This window comes from Oryx dammah, unplaced genomic scaffold (genome assembly GCF_014754425.2).
Source record: "Oryx dammah isolate SB20612 unplaced genomic scaffold, SCBI_Odam_1.1 HiC_scaffold_25, whole genome shotgun sequence".
NCBI lineage: Eukaryota > Metazoa > Chordata > Mammalia > Artiodactyla > Bovidae > Oryx > Oryx dammah.
This window is the reverse complement of record NW_024070209.1, coordinates 89,145,013-89,164,403: the sequence shown is the minus strand read 5'-3', so window position 1 is coordinate 89,164,403 and position 19,391 is coordinate 89,145,013. Positions and strand designations below refer to the sequence as shown.

Here is a 19,391-nt window from a genome sequence, read left to right as displayed (position 1 = left end):
TTATGGCAGAAAGCAAAGAACTAAAGAGTCTCTTGATGAAAGTGAAAAAGGAGAGTGAAAAAGTTAGTTTAAAACTCAACATCCAGAAAGCTAAGATTATGGTATCTGATCCCATCATTTCATGGCAAATAGATGGGGAAACAGTGAGAGACTTAATTTTGGGGGGCCCTAAAATCAGTGCAGATGGTGACTGCAGCCATGAAATTAAAGGACGCTTGCTCCTTGGAAGAAAAGTTATGACCAACCTTGACAGCATATTAAAAAGCAGAGATGTTACTTTGCCAACAAAGGTCAGTCTAGTCAAAGTTATGGTTTTTCTAGTAGTCATGTATGGATATGACAGTTGGACTATAAAGAAAGCTGAGTACCAAAGAATTGATGCTTTTGAACTGTCGTATTGGTGAAGACTCTTGAGAGCCCCTTGGACTGCAAGGAAATCCAACCAGTCCATCCTAAAGAAAATCAGTCCTGAATATTCATTGGAAGGGCTGATGCTGAAGCTGAAACTCCAATACTTTGGGTACTCTATTCGAAGAAATGAGTCATTGGAAAAGACCCTGATGCTGGGAAAGATTGAAGGCAGGAAGAGAAGGGGACAACAGAAGATGAGATGGTTGGATGGCATCACCTACTCAAAGGACATGAGTTTGAGTAAATTCCAGGAGTTGGTGATGGACATAGAAGCCTGGTGTGCTGCAGTCCATGCGGTTGCAAAGAGTCAGACATGACTGAGTGACTGAACTGAACTGATAAGTGATTCACTTTTTTGTACACCTGAAACTAATACAACCTTGTAAATTAACCATACTTCATTTTTTTTAAAAGAAGGATCTTATAAAAGCATCTGATTTTTCTCTTGTCTTTTAAATATGGTGTAGACAAGCATAAACCTGCAGGGAAAGATAGATAAATGGCTGAATTTCAACATTTGAAACTTTTTACCGTGCGAAAATGCATGCATTAAGATGAGTTTCAGGCATTAATGTCTTCATGTGCCTATGCATTTCAACTGAGATCTGAAAGGGGTCCTGAGCTGATAGAGTCTGCTCTAATCGTCTACCAGGCAATCACTCTTCACTGTTTGGCTCTGCGGACAAACTCTCGCTGAGCCCTCGCAAGTAAAGGGCACTGGGGCAGATGCTTCTGCAGGTTATGTCCTGCACTAGTAATGCCGCAGCTGCAGACGTGGCGATGTCTCTGCCTAGCTCTATCACTACCTGCTGGATCCAAATAGAGATTCAAGAGCAGCATGTCCACCCACATCCAGTCTGAACTATTGCTGATTCCAGGAGACGGGGCTGCGCCCTGGGGCAGATAAAAACAGATGTCGGTCCCACTCCTGAGACTTCAGTCTTGGCCCTGTTCCAACTTTCATTTTTGCGAAGAAGGAAATCGAAACTTAACCCTCAGCTGAGCATTAGTCAAGAAAGGTGTGTCCCTGCTCCCATGTGACAGGGTGCCAGGCATGTATAAAAGCCAGCCTGCAGTTGCAACGCAGCCTCAGGGCACCTGCCACCATGTGGATGCTGGTACCCGTTGCGTTCGCTCTCAAGCTGCTGAGCGTCTTCCTGCAGCCCCTGAGCTCCGTGTGGAGCAGCTTGGGGCCGCTGTTCCTCCAGCTCCGGGCAGCATCTTGGCTGGCAGGGGGCGAGAGGAGCCGGCTGCTCCAGGGCAGGAGGGAAGCAGGGGAGCCCAGCAGGGCAGAGGGAGAGGGCGGCGGCGACCTGCCCACCACCCCCACCAGCGTCAATTACCACTTCACACGCCAGTGCAACTACAAGTGTGGCTTCTGCTTCCACACAGCCAAAACGTCCTTCGTGCTGCCGCTGGAGGAGGCCAAGAGAGGTCTGCTGATGCTGAAAGAAGCAGGTGAGTCCCCAGACCCAGGAAAGCCTTCAGGTGCTCTGCCACTTCGAGAAGGGCAAAGAGGCTGGGACGGGGGGCAGTCCCGACCGGAGAGGTTCCCCAGGAACTCAGTCCTTCCCAGGACACAGCTGGATGCACTGTGGCTAGAGGAGGTGGGGGCGAGCTGTGGATGGATGCCAAGATCTTCCCAACCTGCAGAGTGGGCTGGCACGGGGGAGCAAAGCATCACCGCTTCTTCTAAGTGAGCAGCGTGGGGAAGGATGCAGGTTGGGAAGCTGTGCTACTCTCTGAGTTTATGGACTGAGTTCCGCAGAAACAGCTGATGAGAGCTGCCGACAAATACAAAAACTTTTGACTTAAGAAATGCAATGTTTGGGTTTGTTGTTTGGGATTATTTGTGTGCTCTTATCATGAATATTTAGAGAAGTTGTGTACCATTCAAGCAAGGCAGTGCTTTTGCTCTGGAGACTTGCTCACTGAGTGTCACCGCATTAGTAACAGGCAGGCATCTCAGAGAGAGCCCAGCCAGTCCAGGTCTAAGGTGACCTGCCTTCCTCCTCTCCTGTCTGCCTGTCTTCCCTAGAGCACCTCCTAAGCCAGCAACCTCATCCCCATCACCAGCTTCTTTCTCAACTTGCTTAACTCTGCTGCAGACATATAATACGTATTTGCCCTGGCTTGCACACATACTGAACATCACAGTGACCACATCCTGATAAAGAGCAGGTAAATCTGCAGAGAACAGCAGAGTGCCCATAGCTCCTGCCACCTTCAGCCCCAGCCCTTCCTGCCCAGGGTAACCACTAGTTCCTATTCTGACACCAGCCTTGCCGAATTTGGTACTTTATATTCTGAGAATGTGCAGTGACTTTTACTGGATCTGACGTATTTCACTCCCCATATGTCTACCCGGTCATCCGCAGCTCATCCAGCACCTGACCCACCTCACCGCCGTTCCCAGTGGCGTCTAGTTCAGCATCTTGGTATTTCTCACCAGGACGGTTGCAGTTCATCTCATTGTCCCTGTGTCCCCATGGAAAGCACGTGATCATACCGAAATACATGCTGGATCATAACTCCCCCTACTGAACTTCCTTGCCTGGCTTCCAAGCCCAAACTTGTGAGCACAGGCTTCCAGCACCATGTTGCCATCCTCACCCCATTTCCCGAAGGACCCCATGTTATGAGCACATCACGTGACACATTTCTCCCCCAACACCTTCCTCGTGGACCCTGATCGCACTGTTCTCTCTTTCTGGAATGCCAGTCACCCCAGGCTCTGTTAGTGAACTTTCAAAGCTCCTTAGAATTATTCCTGGTCCTCTTCATGCAAGATACCTTCCCAGGTGGCAAGTAGTGGTAAAAAACCCACCTGCCAGTTCAGGAAACCCAGGAGGCTGGGGTTCGATCCCTGGGTCAGGAAGATCCCCTGGAGAAGGGAATGGCAACCCACTCCAGTATTCGTGCCTGGAGAATCCCATGGACAGAGGAGCCTGGTGGGCCAAAATCCATGAGGTCGCAGAGTCAGACATGACTGAGCAACTAGGAGCATAGCACAGTGCCCTCCAAACCCACCCATGAGGCTGCAAACAGCAACATTTTCATTCTTTTTTTACTGCTGAGTAGTATTCCATTGGGTTTATATATACCACATCTTTATCCATTCAACCTCTGATAGACACTTTTGAAAAATGGAAAAGCTTTTGGCACAGCAAAGGAAACCATTGAGAGAAGGAAAAGACAACATGAATGGGAAAAGATACTTGCAAATGAGATGACTGATAAGGAATTAATAGCCAACATGTACAAACAGCTCAGACAACTGAACACCAAAAAACAAACAACCCAGTTAAAAAATGGGCAGAAGAACTAAATAGACATTTTCCAAAGAGGAAATGCAGATAGCCAACTGTCTGTGTCCATGAAAGGATGCTCAACACCACGAATTATCAGGGAAATGCAAATCAGAACCACAATGAGGGATCATATCACCTCATGCCAGTCAGAATGGCTACCATTGAAGAGACCACAGATAGCAAACGCTGGAGAGGATGTGGAGACAAGGGAACCCTGGTAACACTGTGGGTAGGAATGTAGATTTGGGCAGACACCGTTCAGAGCAGTATGGTGGTTCCTTAAAAAACTAAAAACAGAATTACCATGAAAAAAAAGTGAACATGTTAGTCACTCGGTCATGTCCAACTTTCTTTGACCCTATGGACTGTAGCCCGCCAGGCTCCTCCAGGCTCCTCTTTCCAGGGGATTCTCCAGGCAAGAATACTGGAGTGGATTGTTGTTCTCTTCTCCAGGGGATCTTCCCAATCCAGGGGTAGAACTCAGGTCTCCTGTATTGCAGGCGGATTCTTTACCATCTGAGTCACCAGGGAAGCCCAGTGACACAACAATATCATTTCTGTGAATATATTAGAAAGAAGTAAAAACACTAATTATGTCCTAGCTCCATTTCTCTCTGTTAGTTCAGTTCAGTTGCTCAGTTGTGTCTGACTCTCTGTGACCCCATGGACTGCAGCACACCAGGCCTCCCTGTCCATCACCAACTCCCGAATTTTATTCAAACTCATGTCCATTGAGTCAGTGATACCATCCAACCATCTCACCCTCTGTTGTCCCCTTCTTCTCCTGCCCTCAATCTTTCCCAGCATCAGGGTCTTTTCAAATGAGTCAGTGCTTCATATCAGGTGGCCAAAGGATTGGAGCTTCAGCTTCAGCGTCAGTCCTTCCAACGAATATTCAGGACTGATTTCCTTTAGAATGGACTGGTTGGATCTCCTTGCAGTCCAAGGGACTCTCAAGAGTCTTCTTCAACACCACAGTTCAAAAGCATCAATTCTTTGGTGCTCAGCTTTCTTTATAGTCCAATTCTCACATCCATACATGACTATTGGAAAAACCATAGCCTTGACTAGACCGACCTTTGTTGGCCAAGTAAGGTCTCTGCTTTTTAACACGCTGTCTAGATTGGTCATAGTTTTTCTTCGAAGGAGCAAGCGTCTTTTAATTTCATGGCTGCAGTCACCATCTGCAGTGATTTTGGAGCCCCCCAAATAGAGTCTCTCACTGTTTCCCTATCTATTTGCCATTTCTCTCCAGTCTCATTCTATTACCTTGAAAATACACTACTTTTGCCACTAAAATGATAATAGGTGTTGATGAAGTTCTAAAATAGAAGGAAAATCCATGTGCCTTCTGTCCCAGGAATGGAGAAGATCAACTTCTCAGGCGGGGAGCCATTCCTCCAGGACCGGGGCGAGTACCTGGGCAGGCTGGTGAAGTTCTGTAAGCAGGAGCTGCAGCTGCCCAGCGTCAGCATTGTCAGCAACGGGAGCCTGATCCGCGAGAGCTGGTTCCAGAAGTATGGTGAGCAGCCCTCAGGGCACGTGACTCTGGCCTCTGGCACTGTCGCTCGCTGTATTTCCATCCTTCCTGGGCCTCTGGCCTGGCTGCTGGGGATCCGAAGGGAGGGAAAAAGCAAGTATGCTAGTTGTAATCTCTCTTCAGCCTGCACGCCAAGTTTCAGTAGGGCTCTCATAAACAAGTATGGCAAAGCAGATAGCAGGACCCACCAGCAGATGCTCCCGTCCATTATCAAAGTAGCCTTAGTTGAGGGGGAAGATGACCACAGTGGACAGTTTTGCAAGCCCTGACCTTATTGTTTCCTATTCATGTTTAATATTTAGAGTGTTTATGGAAATGACTCTATTTTAGTAGTCTCCTGTATAAATTGAGGGATTGGACTAAAACAGTCATTCTCCCCTCTGGCTATGTATTTGGCTACTGAGGAAATTTAAATAAGACATCTCCGCTGGAACTGGCCTCCAGACTATTTATTTCAGAGCCTTGTGGTGTGTGGACATTCCAACTTGGGGTGCTCCAAAGGGATTCCACTCTGCAATCAGGGTTACGAACCCCTGGTCTTAAGACTGTTGCTATTTTGTCACTAAGTCATGTCCTACTCTTTTGTGACCTCATGGATAGTAACCTGCCAGGCTCCTCTGTCCATGGGATTCTCCAGGCAAAACTACTGGAGTGGGTTGCCATTTCCTTCTCCAGGGGCTCTTCCTGACTCAGGGATCAAACCTGTGTCTCCTGCATTGGCAGGTGGATTCTTTACCACTAAGCCACCAGAGAAGCCTGAGACTGTGGAGGTCCCTTAATGCTAATTTTCACATAGATATTAATATTCTTGGAGAAGGAAATGGCAACCCACTCCAGTATCCTTGCCTGGAAAATCTCATAGACACCAGGAGCCTGGTGGGCTGCAGTCCATGGGGTTGCACATAGTCGGGCATGACTGAGCGACTAATACTTACACTTATTAATATTCTTAGAGCAGTACCTGGAATTTAGGAAGCATTTGAAAAATGTTAGCTATTATTACATTTAATTTAATTTATTTATTTAATCTATTCTATTTTGTTTTTTAACAGTTTTTTTTAAGTTAATTCTTATTGGAGGATAGCTGCTTTACAATATTGTGTCAGTTTCTGCTGTACAGCAGAGTGAATTAGCTGTTTGTTTACATGTATCCCCTGTTTTTTTGGATTTCCACCCCATTTAGGTCAGCACAGAGCACTATTATCATTTTAGTAAACAGTTCTGATTGGACTCTTTGGGTAAAATATTCTGTGTTTCCTTTCTGTGAGTTGTTTGAGTCTTGAAATCACTCAAAGGGTAGTTGCATGTACGAGTTGTTGAGGATGCTCACGGGGATCTCTGATGAAACCCTCTTTCCTAAACGATGAAGAAATATGGACGTGGGGGAGGGGAGGGTGGGGTGTGGGGGAGGGGAGGGCAGGGTGTGGGGGAGGGTTGTACTTCCCATCTGGGAAAGGTTAATAGGAGGAACACAGGGCCACAAGTCAGCAACAAAACACCCGTGAAGGGAGTCACTCAATCAAAGTTGAGCATCAGAAATTCAAAAGTAAGCTTTGGGAACTGGATTTAGAGAGATAAGACGGGGTTATGGAGCCATGTAAGCAGAGAAGACTGAGTTGGGTTTGCTGGCTGTGTCCTGGGCAGTGCGTTCCCTCCAAGACGTGTGGTGTGAGGAATAAGGACCACGAGCAGTGTTGCACCTTAGGGCAAAAGCTCGGAAGCTGGTCTGGAGAGGCAGTGCAAAGTAGCAAATTTGGAGGTGGCTAAGAATGGCACCCCACTCCAGTACTCTTGCCTGGAAAATCCCATGGGCAGAGGAGCCTGGTAGGCTGCAGTCCATGGGGTCCCAAAGAGTCAGACACAACTGAGCGACTTCCCTTTCACTTTTCACTTTCATGCGTTGGAGAAGGAAATGGCAACCCACTCCAGTGTTCTTGCCTGGAGAATCCCAGGGACAAGGGAGCCTGGTGGGCTGCTGTCTATGGGGTCACACAGAGTCGGACACGAATGAAGTGACTTAGCAGCAACAGCAAGAGAAAGGATGAAGCTGAAGCTCCAGTACTTTGACCACCTGATGCGAAGAGTTGACTCTTTGGAGAAGGCCCTGATGCTGGGAAAGACTGAAGGCAGGAGAAGTGGGAGGCAGAGGATGAGATGGTTAGATAGCATCACCAACTCAATGGACATAAATTTGACCAAACTCCTGGAATTAGTGGAGGACAGGAGAGCCTGGCATGCTGTTGTCCGTGGGGTCACAAAGAGTCAGACATGAATGACTTAGTGACTGAAAAGCAGCAAAGCAAAAAGATCACTGGAGTAGAAAGAAAACAAGAAAGTGCAAGGACTATTCATAGCAGACACTTTGACAGACGAGTGTGAACAACCATTGATTTTTATCCTATTCAGAGATCAGGATTAGTGTTGCCATATGCTCAGACTATTCAAGATATATCTTAAATCTACAGTCTATTTTTTACACCTTTTATTTTGTATTAGAGTATGTTCCATGTGCTCAGTCGCTCAGTCATGTCAGACTCTGCAACCCCGTGGATTATATAGCGGGCCAAGCCTCTCTGTCCATGGAATTTCCCAGGCAAGAATACTGGAGTGGGTTGCCATTTCCTCCTCCAGTTTAGTTATACATAAATCTATTCTTTCTCGAATTCTTTTTCCCACTTAGGTTATTAAAGAGTATTGAGCAGAGTACCCTGTGCTGCATAGTAGGTCCTTGTTGGTTGTCTGTTTTAAACATAGCAGTGTGTCCAGGTCAGTCCCAAGTGCTTTCACTTTGTCAATTGCAGATCCGAGGCTGTCACTGCCCTGCTCTCTCCCAGTGATCATGCATTCATTCTCTAAGTCAGTGAGTCTGTTTCCATTTTGTAAATAAGTTCACGTGTATCATTTTTAAGATTCTGCAATACAAGCCCTATCATTCCATGTTTCTCTTTTTCCTGCCCGACATCACTCAGTATGACAGTTTCTAGGTCTATCCATGTTGCTGCTATGGCATTATTTCATTCTTTTTAATGACTATATTCAAACTCCCCAATAAAAATATTTAAAAATGAAATATTTTTGTTACCAAGTCCAAGCTCGCTCTGCTCACCACACGACAGGCTTTAAAATCGGGAGAGGAGGTGTTGATACAAGAAATAAGGACTTGACTCCAAAAGCTGGCAGAAGGACCAGATCACAGATTGTCTTAAAATAACCATCTCATTGGGGTCTGGAGGAGATGAAGAATAAAGTAAAAAGGCCCCAAGCTTTTGCAATTATTCCCACAAGGGCCCTCAGGAAGGGGGTGTCTATGTTTCTTTTCTCTTGCAGGTGGACAAGTTCAGGGTGTTTCTTTGAACAAAAGCATTTTGGTTTACCATTCAGGCAGAGGGGCAGGGTTCTCCGAGGCAGGCCATTGTGTATGGAGAGGATTCTTTTAGTGAACAATAGCAAACGGAAGCAAACGTTAAAGGAAAAGACTAAGAGCTGACCTGTAGTCAGATTTAGCTCCTGTAACACTTTTAAATGTCTGGAGGAACAAACGAAACGTTTCTGCCTACTTTTGTGGTCCCTAAGTTTCCAGTTCTCCACCTGTGCCTTGAAAGCCTATGCTCTTTTTTTATATGTAATTTTATTTCTCTGTTTTCGGCTGTGCCGACTTCCCTGCACAGTTTGGGCACCAGAGGCTACTCTACCTTGTAGTACACAGGCTTCTCATCACAGCGGCTTCTCGCGCTGCGAGGCACAGGCTCAGGGGCGCCTCGGCTTCTGTCGCTGTAGCTCCTGGGCTTGGAGCCCAAGCTCAGTAGTGGTACTCGGGCTTGGTTGCTCTGAGGCACGTGGGCATCTTCCTAGATCAGGGAGTGAACCCATGTCTCCTGCATTGGCAGGCTGATTCTTTCCCAGTCAGCCACCAGGGAAGCCCAAAAGCCTATGCTTTCATCCTTGGATGGAAAAGCTTCACATAAGTTTTCATCCTTGGACAGAAAAGCCTAACAGTGATCGTTTTCCCTCAGGTGAATATTTGGACATTCTCGCCATCTCCTGTGACAGCTTTGACGAGCAGGTCAATGTCCTTATTGGCCGTGGTCAAGGAAAGAAGAACCACGTGGAAAATCTCCAGAAACTGAGGACATGGTGTAAGGAATACAGAGTGGCCTTCAAGATAAACTCAGTCATCAATCGATTCAATGTGGACGAGGATATGAAGGAACAGATAAACGCGCTGAACCCCGTCCGCTGGAAGGTACCAACCGCACTGATTTTGTGGTTGTAATGAAGTGAACGTTCAGGAAAGATTTGCTTCAGGGACACCCAAAATGATAAGGATACAGAAAACTCTGGACTCAGAGAGCCAGTTGGGTTTGGTCCTTCTTTCTGCTAGACTTAGAATCTGCTTCTGGGGACTCATCCCATACGCACTGTCCTGAGATACATTAGCGGGAGGACTTGTGTGAATATGTCAGGTTTTTTTTTTTTTTGGTAAAGATTTCTTTATTTTTGACTGTGCTGGGTCTTCACTGCCACATGAACTTTTTTCTAATTGCAGCGATGAGGGGCTGTTCTCTAGGTGCAGTGCGTGAGCTTCTCATTACAGTGGCTTCTCTTGCTGCAGAGCACAGGCTTTAGACTTCAGTAGTTGGCAGCATGTGGACTCAGGATTTGCAGCTCCTGGGCTCAGTAGTTGTGGTGCATGGGTTTAGTGGCTCCGAGGCAAGTGGAATCTTCCCGGGCAAGGAGGTTTCTTAATCACTGGACCCCCAAGGAAGCCCCTGCATATGTGTTCTTAACAATCTGCCCTGGTCATTTTCATGCGAGGATCCATGAAATTCTGTGACTGGACTCCAGACTAATGCAACTGAAGATAGGATGTAGAATTCAATTCTAGCAAGGAAAAGAGAGGAAGAAAACTCATGTAATATGAAGCTTTGTCTGCTGGGATAAAGTGGGAAGGTGAAATGGAAAAGGTTTAATTCTGCCAAAAAAAACAGGAAGACTTCATGTAGGAGGTGGTATTTGACTCCCTCTCTAGCAGATGAGTCTTCCTTGACTCAGATGGTAAAAAATCCACCTGCAGTGCAGGCCACCTGGATTTAATCCCTAGGTCTGGAAGATCCTCTGGAGGAGGAATGACAACCCACTCCAGTATTCTTGCCTAGAGAATCCCATGGACAGAGGAGCCTGGGCGGGCTATGGTTCATGGGGTCTCAAAGAGTCGGACATGACTGAAGGGACTTAGCAGGGATGCATGCACATAATGGCTTAAAATCTAAAGGGAAAAACCTCAAAATTAAAGTGTTAAATATTTTAGGAAGCCTATTTCACCTGGTATATTTCATCGTTTAAATCTAAAATGTAGTAAGAAACAATATGTATTTCTACATAAAGGTTTAAAAACTACTTTTGAAAATACCATAGTATATATACTAACAATAAAATTCTGATCTAAAAAATGGAAAATTTATAGGCAGATATATTATAAATGGCTTCCCAGGTGGTACTCGTTATAAAGAATGTGCCTGTCAATGCAGGAGGTGCAAGAGATGTGCATCTCAGGAAGATTCCTGGGTCAGGAAGAGTCCCTCAGTAAGAGGGCATGGAAACCCACTCCAGTATTCTTATCTGGAGAAACCCATGGACAGAGGAGCCTGGTGGGCTACAGTCCACAGAGTCGCAAAGAGTTGGACACAACTGAGTGACTGAGCATGCATATTATAAACCTGATTATTTTGTATCAAAGAACTACAACATAAATAATACATAAAAATCACTTCTATTCCTCAAGTCACCAAAAAAATGTTCATCTCAGTAGGTATAACTAGCTAATGTTCCAAACCCAAAGGCTAGAGATGCCCCCAAAAGTAATAGTTAAGGAGTTCCTCTCCTACACTTTCCAATTCTAATTCTGTTCATCTCATGAAGATTATTTTCAGAACACTAAGAGAGATTTCTAGATATATAAAATATTCTTATAAATTTACATTGATTTCAGCTGAAGTTTCTAATTTTGTAAAAGATGACGAATTACCTAGCGTTGATCCCCTGGAGAAGGAAATGGCAACCCACTCCAGTATCCTTGCCTGGAAAATTCCATGGATGGAGGAGCCTAGCAGACTACAGTCCATGAGGTCACAAAGAGTTGGACACGACTGAGCAAGTTCACCTCATTTCACTCATATGAAAAAAAAAAAGACTTAGATCAAATATAACCTAGATCAGTTTTTAAAAAATTTATATTTTGGGAATATTTGGGCTTTTAGTACCATATTCCCAAATTTCAGGGCACATTTTCATGTTGCCAGGGCAGTGTCTTTCTAGAGTGTTCCTCAGTTGAGCAAGTATTCTTTGCTGGGCTTCCCTGGTGACTCAGATGGTAAAGAATCTGCCTGCAATGCGGGAGACTTGGGTTCGATCCCTGGGTCAAGAAGATCTCCTAGAGAAGGAAATGTGTGCTCACTCCAGTATGCTTGCCTGGGAAATCCCATTGACAGAGGAGCATGGTGGGCTGCAGTCCACAGTCCACCGGGTCTCCAAGAGTCGGACACAACTGAGCGACTAACAGTTTCACTTTCTCTGCTCAGGAGGGATGAAGCTGGGTTCAGAGGGAAATGCAATCTGGGATAAAAAACAGTGAAAAGCTTTTTAGGAGGCCAACACTACCCTTGTGTTCCAGGTCTTCCAGTGTCTCATAATTGAGGGTGAGAATTCTGGAGAAGATGCTCTGAGAGAAGCAGAACGGTTCGTGATCAGCGATGAGGAGTTTGAAGCCTTCTTAGAGCGCCACAAGGACGTGTCCTGCTTGGTGCCCGAGTCTAACCAGAAGGTTAGAAAGTGAACTTTCTAAGCGCATTAAAGTGTATTAATGGAAAGTGAACATCATTTTGTTTCCCATCACACACGTAGCTCCAAAGAGAAAAGCGTCTCCATCAAGGGCTGCCCATGCTGGGATGTGGGAGGGTTTCGTGGAGAGAGGAGAGGAGTCTCATGGTAGATATAGAACCTGTACTAAATCTTTAGGTTTCCAGTGAGAACAGTGGGTATGTCCTGTTAGCACAAATGCATATGTCCTGTAGATTAAACCATGCCAGCCAAAGCATGTCTACCCTGCGGAGCTTCCACAGAGAAAATAATCAGAGTGTTCTCTGAAGCCAAAGGAAAAAAGAACTTCTTGTTCAAAGCTATGTTCCTGCAGTGTTAAGGAGAAGAGTAACAAAAAATTGAAGGTGGTCTGGTACTTAACATACAGAGAACAGGTAAGCTCATGTTGTCAGTATGGAATGTTATACTGACTAAATAGCATAGTTCAGAGAACATTAGGGAGCCAGGATAAATTTGCATGATATGATATTGGGTGCAAATAAAGAACAACAGCCAAATCCATTCGACCTTTAATCCTAGTGTGCACGGGTATGTGTGTACACATCCCGTGGTCGTCTTGGGGTAATGGATTATCAATCAGTTTTGTTTACTTTGATAACTCTTCGGACTTTAAATTTTTCTAAAATAGGTAGTTTTGTTATTTTTCAACTATTTAAAAATCAAAAGCTTTCCCCATCTTCCCCTGAAGAATAAACATGCAGCAAAATCTCTCCCTCACATGCTTATATCATATTGGAAATTCCAGAACAAGGACTCATTCCTTATGCTTTAGACTCCTAAGTCATGTTGACCAGAGCATGAATAAGAAAATCCCCAGATGGAGTCAGAGCAGCTTTCAAAAAGAGGACAGAGAACAGAGGAGAATACTCATATGTCCAAACTGTGTATTTGACTTTTTAGAAATTGTCTTAATTATGCAGTTAATGTAAGATCAAAGAAAATATAAGTTATAGTAAGCATTACTATTAATACTTAGTGAGTTCTTCACAGAGGGACCATGAGCCATCACTCCGCCATTTCAGAAACACAGGGGCCTGAGTCATGGAGTTAACTGACCTTACCATGTCAGAGGCAGGATTAACTGACCTCACCTACATCAGAGAAAGGGTTAACTGACCTCACCCACATCAGAGGTAAAGTTAGCTGACCTCAGCTGGGTGAGAGGCAAGGTTGGGCTGACTTCACCTATGTCGGAGGTAAAGTGAGGTGAACTAAAGTTGCCGTAGAGAACAAAGAGCCTACAAGACTGAAAAATACTTACAATCTGGCCTTTATACAAACACATGTGCAGACCTCAACCTCTATGGGTATGTATGGAGGGTACAACTTCCTACAGAAGTACAGATACACCCTCCACATGCCTCTGAAAGGCGTCACTAGTTACGAGGAATGAAAGCAATGTTCAAGTCCTCAGTAAGCTCCCAGGTAACAGCAATAAAGGGCTTCCCAGGTGGCGCTAGTGGTAAAGAACCTGCTTGCCAATCCAGGAGACAAAAGAGACACAGGTTCGATCCCTGGGTTGGGAAGATCCCCCAGAGAAAGAACTGGCAACCCACTCCAGTATTCATGCCCAGAGAATCCCATAAACAGAGGAGCCTGGGGGACTACAGTCCACGGGGTGGCAAAGAGTCAGACAGACACGGCTGAAGCAACTTAGTACACAGGCAGTAGCATTAAAGAGGTTCTGCTTTATTCACTGGAAAGGGGGTGCATGTCACACACACAAGGAACATTGAACAGTGAAGGACGGGGCACTCCAAGATCTGGAGGGCATGGAGAGTTAGCCTGGGGGCTTCCTTGTCAGAGGTGCTTTCAGAGAGCCCTGTGACCCTTCCAGCAGGACGCAGAGGCCACCTTGCTGGAATATGCTGGAATCTGAAGACACAGACAGATTGCCCGGGTGGGGGGCATTTTGGGTGGGGGCGGGGCCCTGGCAGGTGGCTTACCTTGTGGAGATAAATCCAAAGACGCTCAGGAGTTTTGAGAAATGGTGACTCCAGAGAAAAGGCTAAACAAACACAGGAACATTGTAAGGCAGACAGCTGAGCGTACGTACTGAAAAATATGCCTGAAACTAAATTTGTCTGTAATTTCTCCTTTGCAGATGAGAGATTCCTACCTTATTCTGGATGAATATGTGAGTATTTCTAGTACATCATAAAATGATCCCTTAAAAGTTAGCTAAGCAGCAAGGCCAGAGTTGAGTTACAATCAGCATAACTGTTTAACCCATATTCGTTCTTTTTAGCCAGCGTTTCCTATTCTTATTGTCACTGATTAGCATCAATATTATAGAGCCCTGACTTCATCCACTGTGTCCATCTTGGAGTTAAGGCGTGGGCAGGTCTTGGCTTGAACCCAGCACCCATGTTTGCATGACCACCCTCCCCACTCCACCACTAAACGGTGTCTTCCCTGTGGCCATGGGTCCATGGAGGTTGTGTGGAGCCGACATCACATAAGGCAGACCCCCTCTGTTATGCCATCTTTGGCTGCCTTCTCTGGTCACGGGGCACCAGGGGTTCTTTGCAGGAAGGACATGTCACAAGTCACATTATTGCCTTTAATTCCTCAGGTGCTGCCGACTTATCTCTAACAGATAGCCGTCAGCTTTGGGGTGAAGAGGTTGCAGAGTCCCCTAAAGCCACCGATACATTCCTATGCCACTGCCTTCTGAGGGAAAAGATAGCCCGGCATTCTCAAAACTGAAAAATCACTTTCCCTTTCCCTCTCTGTCTCTTCTGTTTTTGTCCCAATTCAGAAATGTTTGCCAACATTTCTAGCACAGGACAAATACTTCCATTCAAAGACCTGTTTTTAAGAAATGAGTTCCAAGAAGAACAGTGGCTTTTCCATATTTAAGTTGGATTTGCTGTTTCAAGAAATGCTTCCTGTGACTTTTGACACTTTATTATTTTCAAGTTAATCAGTGACGCTTCACAGTCATTCACTTTTTTGTCAATATGAGCTTTCTTTACAGAGCAGAGGGGTAAGAGTGGTAACACAAGTGTTTAGTTTATGGGTTCAAGGTAGAGAGGAAAAGTCAAACGGAATTTATTTTTGGAGTATCCTTACTGCCTTGGGATTTTTACCAATGTTCCTTCAAAATTCTCTGGTATCTGCATAGGTGGAATAAACAGAGTGGGAGCAAAATTTACTTTTGGCAATTTAAGAGCATTTTGATTTGGTAAAAATCACTATAAAATGCTCTGTGCCATGGTAGGTCATAAGGTATGAAGATCTGGTTCCTCGCTCCAAGATGCTTAATTTAGGATAAAAACCAAGACCCTTGGACTTCCCTGGTGGCTCAGTGGCAAAGAACCCGACTGCCAATGCACGAGATGCGGGTTCAATCCCTGATCCGGGAAGATCCCCTGGAGGAGGAAATGGCAACCCATTCCAGTGTTCCTGCCTGGGAAATCCCACGGACAGAGGAGCTTGGAGGGCTACAGTCCATGGGGATAGCAAATAGTCAGACAGGCTGAGTGAGTGAACAGTACCACCAAGACCCTTAACAGGGCACATGGCACTTCTTGATATGGGACCTGCCTGGCTCTGTAGTGCCTTTTCGTACAACTTTCTCTCTCTTTCTTAAAAGAACACTTTATTATTCTTCACTTATTTGTGCACACACAGTTTTCACACCAGCAATATCATCTACCTGAAATTTCCCAAACTCACTGTGTTTTTTCTCTCTCTTTAACAATACTACTACTCTTTACAATTTCAAAACACAACTCAAATGTCAGCATCTTTTGGAAGCCTTTCCAGATTACCCTACCCTCCAATGGAGGGATACGTACATGTATACAATTCTGGTTATCCTGCACTTACCTGGTCTAACGTGTTCAGATGGGTGATGGGAGCTGGTTGAGAGCAGAGATGCTATCCAATGGGCTTAGCATCCCCAGGGGAACATCTCGCTTATAGGTCTCCACAAACATTTGTTGGAATGATTGGAATATCCAGAATCATTTTGAGCTGATCCCTCTAGTTGAGTTTTATAGGAGAATTATATGGAAATATTCTAACTTTTGTCCTGAATTTCCTAGATGCGCTTCCTGAACTGTAGAAATGGGCGGAAGGATCCTTCCAAGTCCATCTTGGACGTGGGTGTAGAAGAAGCTATAAAATTCAGTGGCTTTGATGAGAAGATGTTTCTAAAGCGAGGAGGGAAATATGTGTGGAGCAAAGCAGATCTGAAGTTAGACTGGTGAAGCTGAGCCGGTGAAGCTGGAAGCTGGACCACCCTCTGCCCACCTGTGGGGACCACCTTGGGACTCTGTGTGTGGCTGCCCCCTTCTGATGGGCACTTCTCAGGGACCCCAAATCCCATTTTCATTGCACGTGGAATCTGCTTGTCTGTGGTAACTGAACCCACACAAATAACTTAGATAATTGAAATCTGTAGCTCATACAAGACAATTAACCTTAGTTAATCAGCTTATTTTGCATTTAATGTTCAAATGGTATTTACCGTGACTCCTGTGTTGCTGTTTTGGAGTTGTTTTCCTAGTCCTTTCAGTTCATAGTTATTTTCCCATCTGGAAAAATTAGGAAGTCTCTCCACCTGTGGGGAGGCTTTTTATTTCTCAGCCTTTATATCATTGCAACCTTGGATATTTAACTAGAAGTTGAGAAACAGTCCATACATATTTCAAAAAGATAAGAAATGCTTATCTTATCAGGCTTTGGTGAGACCCAGAAAGAGATAATCTGTAGCCCATACTGACTATGCCAGGAATGTGAGCCATCTCCCTTTAGTTTTCCAAGGTTCTTAACAAAACCGAGGTGTGCTTTACGCTTTGTGATGGAGTTGACGCAGGGTCAGGGCTTGGGTTGCCATGGGGATCGTCTGAGCCTGCAGGCAACGGCATTGTTTATTTGCTTGGCTGTCTGCACATCACTGGAAAGAGAGTTTCCTGGATTGGCATGATCCTGTTGGCCAAAGTACCTGGTGACGGTAGAGCAGGGGCTTGAGATTGGACCTGGCTTTTCTGTGCATAAAGCTGTGGCACAAAGCTACCATTTCCCACTGAACTCTGAACCACTTGAAATAAGAATGTAATCTAGGGCAACGTGAGAAAGTTCCAGAGCCTTCTCTTACTGCTAAGAAAGAGCTCGAGGAAAAACGTCATTTGAATTGGGTCAAGGAACAAAACCCTCTTCTGGTGGAAATACCACCTGAACTTTATTCATGTAACCTAGACACTATCCCATTGCCTGAGAAGTAATAATTTCCTATCATTGCTCTAAAGCAGCAAAATCACGGACAATTTTTTTGCTCAAAGAATTCTTTAATTAATAATCCTGCTGCCGTTTTGGCCACTAGATGGCATCTAAATGTTGCCTGATTCTGTTACGCTCCCATGTAGAAATTCTACTTCAGAATCTTTTTTTCAAGACTTGCAGATTTTGAAAGTTTGGTTTAAGTGATTTTTTTTTTCCTCAGAAAAGATATCCCTACTTCAAATGTTAAGTCACTGTGATTCAAATGAAATATGAAGTGAATTTCTCTCAACCTGAGGGAAACTACATTTCTCTTTCCCCAAAGAGAAATAATGTAAAGTAAAACACTGCACTTGAGAAAAATGAAAAAAACATGTATATATAGAGAAAAACAATAAAATAAAAATTAAAAAATGGAAAAAAAACAGAAAAATAAAAAAATAAGCTATTTTAAATACATTTTCCAGCTGATTTTACACCACCACCCACTTCCTTATGCACTGACAGAATTTTCAAACCCTTAACGTTGAAAATATTCAAGTGTTCATTTTTCTTTAGCTGGAGAAGTAGCATTACAGTAAATTTCAAGTTTGGATCATATAACATTTATATTTTCCGTTTTTAAATATTTGTGTCCATTTTGTGAGACGTAATTTCAGTGAGGAATGTCCTTTTAATTCTTAAAGGCGAGTGTTTTTGTGGTGCTTTCAATTACTGCTTGGTTAGGTTGTGACAATAGGGATGGAATTTTGTCTTAGGAAACCTGGAAAGACTGCACATTAGTAATAGCATGCTGGTGTACAAAGTATGAATCTGAAGCATCTGATATGTCAGCTCCTCTTCTATGACAATCTGGAGTCTGCAGTCTAGTTCTTCGATCAATAAAGAGAATCATGATAAAAAACAGGTGGACAAATTCTCCATGAGGTTCTATCAGAAAGTAATTCATTGCACAGGCCACTCTCTTCTTGAAAGGACTAATTCATTCCTCATGATTAGATGAAGGCTACTCACGCCATAGGCTTTTAAGACTTTGTCTTGAGTGTGTTTTGGACATCTCAGTTTTAGGGAAATATATGTATATATGTTTATTTTTTTCTATATGTGGGATGCTCTTGACTGCTGGTTTGTTGTTTTGTAAGATGTTGTAATAAAGTAATTTTTGTACACTATCTTCATTCTCAGTGGGTCAATGTAATGAAGTCTCTCCTTGGTGTGTGTTTAAGTAATTGCAGGCTTTTACAAACCACCAGTTCTAAAGGCAAGTATGCTTTAAAAATCAACAAAGTTACCAACAATTAATGAGCACATTTCCGACAGCCCCACTGGCAACAAGATGGAGCAGAGAAGAGCCACTGGGGAAAGTACTCCTTGTGTTTTAAGTGAAAGCTAGTACTCCTCATGGTTTAAATGGGGGCCTGGTGTCCTGAACTTGATCCCTTTGGAAGGAATGAATTCCTGTAGACAGGCAGCAGGAATAGCAGCAGCCCAGGATTTACGTGGTTGCAGAGCTGCTGTTCTGAATATCACAGGGTCTGCAGTCCGCAGAGCGGGCACCCGGCACCCAGAGTCCCTGATGGCGTGGAACCATTCGGAGCACCTGGTTCGGAGCTCATTCAGTCCCTGCCCCTCAGATGCCTCAGGCCAGGCCTGACTTTGTTTCTCCCTCAGCCTGATTTCCCCCTCCTGTGTCTTCCCAGCCCTTGGAGCCAAGAGTTCTACACCCCCAGCTCCAATGCCCACCCTACACCCTCCAGACTCAGACTGACCCTTCTTGGACATGGGGCATTTTCTCAGACATGTCATTGCATTTAATCTTCAGTTATAAGTACTCACTTCTTGAGCTTCCCTGGTGGCTCAGATGGTAAAGGTGTCTTCTTGCAATGTGGGAGAGCCGGGTTTGATCCCTGGGTGGGGAAGATCCCCTGGAGAAGGAAATGGCAACCCACTCCAGTACTCTTGCCTGGAAAATTCCATGGACAGAGGAGCCTTGTAGGCTACAGTCCATGGGGTTGCAAAGAGTT

General features: G+C 44.7%; 1 protein-coding gene across 1 annotated transcript; it reads left to right on the top strand.

Moving 5' to 3' along the window:
• The first annotated feature begins 1,448 nt into the window (after positions 1 to 1,448).
• RSAD2 (radical S-adenosyl methionine domain containing 2) lies at positions 1,449 to 18,539 on the top strand. The gene is made up of 6 exons (XM_040225678.1): positions 1,449 to 1,869; positions 5,083 to 5,244; positions 9,276 to 9,505; positions 11,933 to 12,082; positions 14,243 to 14,275; positions 16,191 to 18,539. Exons 1-6 carry the CDS (start codon positions 1,518 to 1,520, stop codon positions 16,353 to 16,355), a joined length of 1,092 nt encoding a protein of 363 aa, XP_040081612.1. The 5' UTR covers positions 1,449 to 1,517; the 3' UTR covers positions 16,356 to 18,539.
• Positions 18,540 to 19,391: the final 852 nt, after the last annotated feature.